Source organism: Pundamilia nyererei, unplaced genomic scaffold, assembly GCF_000239375.1.
Source record: "Pundamilia nyererei isolate P.nyererei 1_Seehausen unplaced genomic scaffold, PunNye1.0 scaffold00001, whole genome shotgun sequence".
NCBI lineage: Eukaryota > Metazoa > Chordata > Actinopteri > Cichliformes > Cichlidae > Pundamilia > Pundamilia nyererei.
Genome location: NW_005187402.1, coordinates 9,604,891 through 9,611,872, shown reverse-complemented (window position 1 = coordinate 9,611,872; position 6,982 = coordinate 9,604,891). Strand labels below are relative to the sequence as shown.

General features: G+C 38.5%; 1 protein-coding gene across 3 annotated transcripts in view; it reads right to left on the bottom strand.

The window, feature by feature from the left end:
- Positions 1–763: 763 nt before the first annotated feature.
- uprt (uracil phosphoribosyltransferase (FUR1) homolog (S. cerevisiae)) overlaps positions 764–6,982 on the bottom strand; it is a 10,677-nt gene continuing 4,458 nt past the window's right edge. For all 3 annotated transcript variants that reach the window (XM_005719754.1, XM_005719756.2, XM_005719755.2), the window contains exons 3-8: positions 5,395–5,437; positions 5,243–5,312; positions 4,987–5,049; positions 3,910–4,071; positions 3,120–3,218; positions 764–1,158 (exon numbers count right to left, since the gene is read on the bottom strand). In XM_005719754.1, the coding sequence (XP_005719811.1) occupies positions 1,052–1,158; positions 3,120–3,218; positions 3,910–4,071; positions 4,987–5,049; positions 5,243–5,312; positions 5,395–5,437 (544 nt within the window). In that variant the 3' untranslated portion in view covers positions 764–1,051. The remainder of the gene's footprint in view (positions 1,159–3,119; positions 3,219–3,909; positions 4,072–4,986; positions 5,050–5,242; positions 5,313–5,394; positions 5,438–6,982) is intronic.

Below are 6,982 nucleotides of genomic sequence, written 5' to 3'. Positions count from 1 at the left end.
GGGCATAGGGTCTTCTATGTCTGTTTTTGATCTTTTTAGATAAATACACTGTACATATTAACTGATCCTCATCAACAGGTTGGTAGAGGGCAGTGATCTTCTGCAATATAATGTTCTGATTATTATTATTTTTTTTACCTGTGTTTATGTATTTTAATACCAATGAAAGCTAATCTTATTCAGACTGCTTTTGTGTATTTAGACAGCGCACCTGGCAGAAAACCACTTCTTTAACAAAGTAAAACCATTTATTCAGTCATGCATAAGCAGTTGGGTTTTCACCAGATGTGTGTACAGTTGTATGTTGAAGCTTAAATTTTTTGTCAGATCAGTTTTTTCCCAAGTTGAGTGACCTAAACTAAATGCTGCTCATATCTGAGAAAGGCTTCTGTTCATTCTACTGAAACTGTAGGTTATTTATCAGGGATATGTGAAAGCTTGTATAAAAACAGTGAGAAGGATATGGCTGTTGAGTGTATCATTTAGTCTTTTGTCTATTTATTGTTATAAAAGTCTGCCTTTTTTTTCTCTCGTGTTCGAGTTTGAACCATACCTGCTGCAGGCAGTGTCTGTATATTTTGTTCTATTACCGGTAAGTGAACTATTGAAGTAACATACTTTAATCAAACAGAACATTTACAACTTGAGAAGGCAGGAGTTCAATGTTGCTAGAGCACATGTGGTCCCCTCTTTAACCCGTCTTTGGAGTATGTGATTGTGGTGCTTCCCTTTTTCCATCACGTCAAAACTACCAATAGTTTCATTTGCTGTTCTTTGTAAACAAATATTCTTTATTGATCCAGCAGATGTTGTAACATGCAGAATAAAATGATCCAAGTTGAACTCTTTACATGGTTCTGTGTAGTCTTTTTATAGTATGACTATACACAGCATAGAATAATATATACATTTGATTAATTTGATATCAGTTTTTGAACTTTGTAAATGAGAAGCAGTACTTCGCACAATGAGGAGAACATGACAAATACATTGCAAAATATATTAAAAACCAAAACTATTTGCAGATCATGTTCCTCGGGTTGTCCTCCATTTAGTCGGTGCCAAAGTACCTCTGTCCGAAATGTGTTGGAGCCACCGGGTGGACTTCTGTGGTCAGAATTGTGATATCTGGGAACTCCTGGATTATAGATTTTGCTCCTAGAAGAAAAATGTACAGTTGGTTCACTTTCTGTCTGAAATCTAAGCCACTGATGTGCTGAATTAACAAAAGCAACTAGCAGCCAAAACCTGAAGCTTTTCTGAGGTAAGACTGCTATGCAATGCCAGTTCATGACCAGGATGGAAAAAAGCAACCATCTTATTTCCCACCATCTTCAGCTGTACCGTGGTGATGTTAAGCACAGCTCAGGTAAGCTGATAAAGGGGCCTAAAGCTTAAGAAGCAACAACACTGACATATCCTCACTTTTTAGGTTTATACAGCAAACATTAAAAAGTAGATGCATATTTACATGTTCACCTGTTCCAAAACAAAATTATTATTATCTGGCATTTGGCACTGTTTTTGTTTCTACCAACCCCCGAGGGGAATAATCTACCTTTAAGTCCACTATGTTCATCAGCTACTCCACTTGCTACCTACTGTGGCTTTTAAGTGCTTTTTTATTAAAGGCAGTTGTCTGCTGTAGCTGCAAATGGATTGAGAATGAACAAACACTAAATAATGAACTGAAACTCACTATAAAGTACTGACTAAGCAGAGCTGCAGGGGATCCTGTCAGTTCATTACAACTCCTTTAGCACTGTCAGATACACTGTTAGTATAAAAAAATACTAATTATAGATTATTAAAAATAATGTAATGGTAACACACAATGGTCTCATTCCACATGACAATAAGATTACCAACATTGGTGTCCAGGAATCACTTGAATCATCTACTTTATTATTAGGTACATTTTGCTAGTATTAAGTTGGAGCCGCTTTTGCATAAGGTGCTGGAAAAATTCATCAGAGATTGGAGTACAGCTAACTCACTATCACTGTCTCTAACCAGCTTGAGATGACTTGAGCTTTGAGCTCCTGCTGTGTTATCCTGCTGGAAGCAGCCACCAGAACATGTGCACACTGCGCTTATAAATGGATGGAAAATGCTGACACTACCATCCAAATGTCGCTGCAAAAATAGAGACATTAGACCAGGTGATGTTTTTCTCAGACTTCTATTATCCATTTTTTGTGAACTTGTGTGAACTGTAGCCTCTGTTTTCTGTCCTTAGCAGACAGGAGTGGCACCCAGTGTGGTCTTCTGCTGCTGTAGCCTATCTGCTACAAGTTTTGATGTGTTGCACATTCAAAGATGCTCTTCTGCATACCTTGGTTCTAAAATGTCTTTTTTTTTTGAGTTGGTGGTTCCTTCCTCTCAGCTTAAAGCAGTCTAACTTTTGACATCAACAAGGCATTTTAACCCATAGAACGCCTGCTGACTGGATTTATTACCTTTTTAGAACATTCTCTGAAACTCTAGAGATGATCGTGTGGGAAAATCCCAATAGATCAGCAATTTCTAAAACACTTAGACCAACCTCCTTGACACCAACAACCATGGAATGTTCACTTACATCACCTTTCTTGCCCAACTTGACATTTCTACATGAATTGGGTTGGTGACGTGATTAGCTGATTACATACTCGTGCCTGTGAGTTGAGCACCTGTAACTAATAAAGCGGCCACTTCTGTATATAGTGTAGACCAGGGTTTGATTACATGGTAAAAGGAAATGTCTTTAAAAAGGCTTCATCCCCTTCAGAGGATTAAATAGCTTTTTATATTTTAATGGCAACATGTGCTTAATATATCAACGTTTCATATATTTAAGTGGAATAAATCCATTAAACATCAAAACAATCTGGCCCAAGCTAAAGTAGAGAAAACTATAAATGTGCAGAAGTTACCATAGTTTACTGATGACTGCTGAGCAAGACTTCAGATCAGCAGCGCCACAGAACCTCATTGTTGTTGGCAACAGTATTTTTTATATAGACACTGATGCAGCAGAAACATGAGTGGAGGAGCAATAGAGGACAAAGTGTGTGATCTGGGAGGTAAACAAAACCGAGCTGGCGGCGACTGCACTTGTGTTGAGCTGTCTGGCTTACCATGAGGTGTGGAGAAGAGGCTGAGTAGGATAATATGTTTGGGTTGGACCCTGTGCTCTTTCAGCACCCTCACAGCCTCAATCACGGTGTTCCCTGTACCTGCAGACACAGAACAAATAAGGTTTGCTTCACATTCCTGCTTATTTGCTGACTCATCTCAAGAATATGTGACAAGTCGTAACAGATTCCAGACACAAACTACATAATTGCATTTTTCCCAATTCAAATATATCCAACTCATGCATTATGAGCATCTTAAAAGGAAAGGAAAGTGATTGTGTGCTGATTGATGTGCCCATGAGTCTGGACAATTGACAGGCTTTAATTTCACATCCAGTTAGCATGCATCAATGAAACCATATGTTCCATCATTCTGACATTATAAAATATACCTTGAGCCTAGATTGGTCACTTTTTTTTTTTTTAAAGCTGAGAACAGAAAAATGCTGCTTTGTGACACAGGGAAACCGGGGCTATTAAGATACTATTTTTGTTGGCACTCATTATGTTATTCAGCAGCCTGGTGGCTATCTCCCAGGCAATGTATAATTAGCCCCATGAGAACTATAATTATCAGAGCAGTGTGAATGGGTCGGCATGATGTGGAAATGCAGACTTGGTGGTGAAGGTCAACTCAAGGGAGATTTTCCAAAATGAATAAATACAAAAAACTTTTTTTTCTTTTTACACTTGCACAGAATTGAACATCTCTTGACATTTATGTGCTACTGAAGGTGACAAACTGGAGTCACCAGCAAGAAAAAACGAGCTCAGCCATCTTGTTACTTACTGAGAATGGGGTACATGAGCAGCACTTTTCTTCTATACACATCTGGGGGGAACTTGGCATAGTAGACCTTGGCTTTCTGCGTCTCTTCGTCACTCTGTATGAGGATCTTGCCAATGCGGATAGAGCGGCAGCAATCACGGAGACCCTGCTCCATGGCTTCGCCTGTGAGAAAGCACGTGAAATGCAACTGTGGTTGAAAGGTTACACAAATATATTTGTTGCTTAGGGTTAGTGTTGTCTTCATCAGCGGGGATTTCCAGCAGACCTGCACCTACATGTGTGTTGCGTCTCATTTCTCCAGTAAGACACGCTCACGCCATATCGGTTTGTTTGAAATTACAAGAATAATTATCAGCAGCGCTAATCATAAAAATACATTCCGGATTTTCCTAAACCCAAAGTCACCTAAAAATATTAAAGAAATATAAAGACATGGCTGGTGCCATTTAAAAAACAAGCAAACAAACAATGCTATATACAAATGCAGAATTGCCCGCTTTCCTCCACAACCACATAGAAAAGTTCACACACTGGTCACACTGTAAAGCATTCAGTCTTCATTACATTACAGCGCTCTACCATGACATGCTCAAAGTCAACCCACGAGGCTGTCAAGACATGACTGTGGTATGGAAAACAATAGAACCGGTGTTTTGACTTAGCTGATGTGTTACCTTTAAGGTACAGTGTTTGAGTTTTATACTTCCTTTGTTTTATTCTAGCATGACTGTCAAGAAGGCAAAACAGGCTTTGCAGACAGCTATGGTAACAGTCTCATTAAACCAAAAGGATAGATAACAAGTGTCACTTCTGGTTGTGTGGTCTGCTGACAGCGAAGCCTTCAGAGACTGTGCTCTCTACAAAACTAAAGACAAATAGCTGTCTCAAATGCCTAACATAACATTTACACAACTTAGTATTCAAACAAGAGAGAAGTCTATGATCCAGCGCAAATGATAACCGAGCAAGAGCAAAACAGATGCACAGTATGAGTACACGGTTGCATGGAAGACTTATGTGTACCTAGGAAAGACACAAATTTGTTTTGATAGGTGTGCTAGAGAAGGTTTAACTTACCACTCCTCATAATGCTGACTCCACAGTTGCCTCTTTCAAACTTGACACCCTCATACTTGTACCCTGAGGGAAAAAATGAAGCAGAAACAGTCACAAAATGTAGCTGTTCAGAAAAAGCCCACACAGTCATATAATGCTGGGAGTTAAAACACTCAAACACTGGAGCCCACTGGTCAGAATTCAGAACTCTGTTTTTGTCTAACCTAGTCTTTACACCTGAATAACGACTTTGTTATTACAGAGAGATCCTCCTCACCTGTCGGTGTGGTCACTGTGCACTCAGAGTAGGGGAGCTGGTTCAAGCCCTCTTCAACTACAAGCCTGATCTGGTTTTTTACAACACAAACAGACTTTATTTATAAAATCTTCACACTCTTACAGCATACTGTATTAAAGTCATGATCTTACCAGTCGGTCCGCACAAAACACAAAATCTCCTCTGCTGGTTGTCCTGAAAATGTAAATATGAGTTTGATTAGATCATTTTAGATCAGGGGTTGGCAAACTTTTACTATGAAAAGGGTCATTTTCAAGCAATTCTTAACCTGTAAAGAACATCTGATATTTGCAATGCCTATTTATTTAAGCCATTTGTTATACAGTCATGTGAAAAAGTAAGTTTCCCCATGACAATATGTACTTCTTTGAAAACTTAAAGGATACCCCATGATTCAATAGTTTATTATTTAGCAGTAATTGTTTTCTGTATGGCGTTTTAAGTCTCTCACATCATTGTGGAGGAATTGTGGCTCACTTGTGGCGCACTTACAGTGCTATTTGTTCATTGAGGTTTGCAGGCATTCGTATATGCACAATATTTTTAAGGTCCTGCCACAGAATTTAATTAAGGCTGAGGTCTGGACTTTGACTGGACTGCTGCAACATCTTTATTCTTCTCTTTTTCAGTCATTCTGTTGGAGATCATTGTCCTGTTGTGTGACTTCAAGCTTTAGCCCATGGCCTGACATTTCACTGTAAAATACTTTGGCATATGGTCGACTAAGTGACTGCAATATGCTTAGGTATATAGCTGCAAAATAAGCTTAAATCATCACCCCTCCTCCACCATGCTTTACAGCTGGTATGAGGTATTTGTGCTGATGTGCTGTGTTTTGTTTTTCGGAAACGTGAACCCTGGCCCAACATTTTGTGGTTTGTTCAGATCAACTTTGAAACAACCCCCTCTGCTAGGTTATTTTTAAAGAGAAGATGTATTCTCCTGGCAACCCTTCCAAACAAACCAGACTTGTTCAGTCTTTTTCTGATTGTACTGTCATGAGTTTTATCATGCTAACTGAGGCCTGTAGAGACTGAGATGCAGCTCTTGGGAGTTTTTACAGATTATCTGAGCATTGCATGGTTGTTAACACACACCTGAATGCTCCAGACCAGCAAATTGCCAAAATGTCTGCTTTTACAAAGATCCTGACAGTTGATGATGATCAGACTATCAGCACTGCATAGTCCTGTGGAAACTCTTTTTTACATGACTGTATGCATGTCATTTTTTAATTCTTATCATGTGTTAATGAAGAAGGCACCAACTATTATTTGGATGTTTGCCCATCAAAATACCAATAACAGTAAAAATGCAAATCTTTTACTACATGTGACTACTTTAAAGTGGGCTATTCATAATTAGTATTTTAACTTTTCGTTTTCATTACAATAATATCATTTTTGTTGCATTTATAGTTCCTAATGATCTATTTTTTAAGATACATGCGTCTCTGAGCTGGTTGATACTCAGCACTGCTCTTATTCAAATAATCTTATTACTGCTTCAATTTCATCTCTTTTTGTGTGAACAGACGACAACTATTCCTGTTTGTATCAGGTAAAGTAATACAAGGTTATAACTACACAAGACATCTTAACAACTGTAAGATATGTTGGTTCTTTTGATACAATAAATTATTCTCTCCTTGAAAGGCTTAAAAAAATGTTGTAGCTGAACCTGTTATGATAGTTACTATGACGTTTCCTTGAAGAAGCA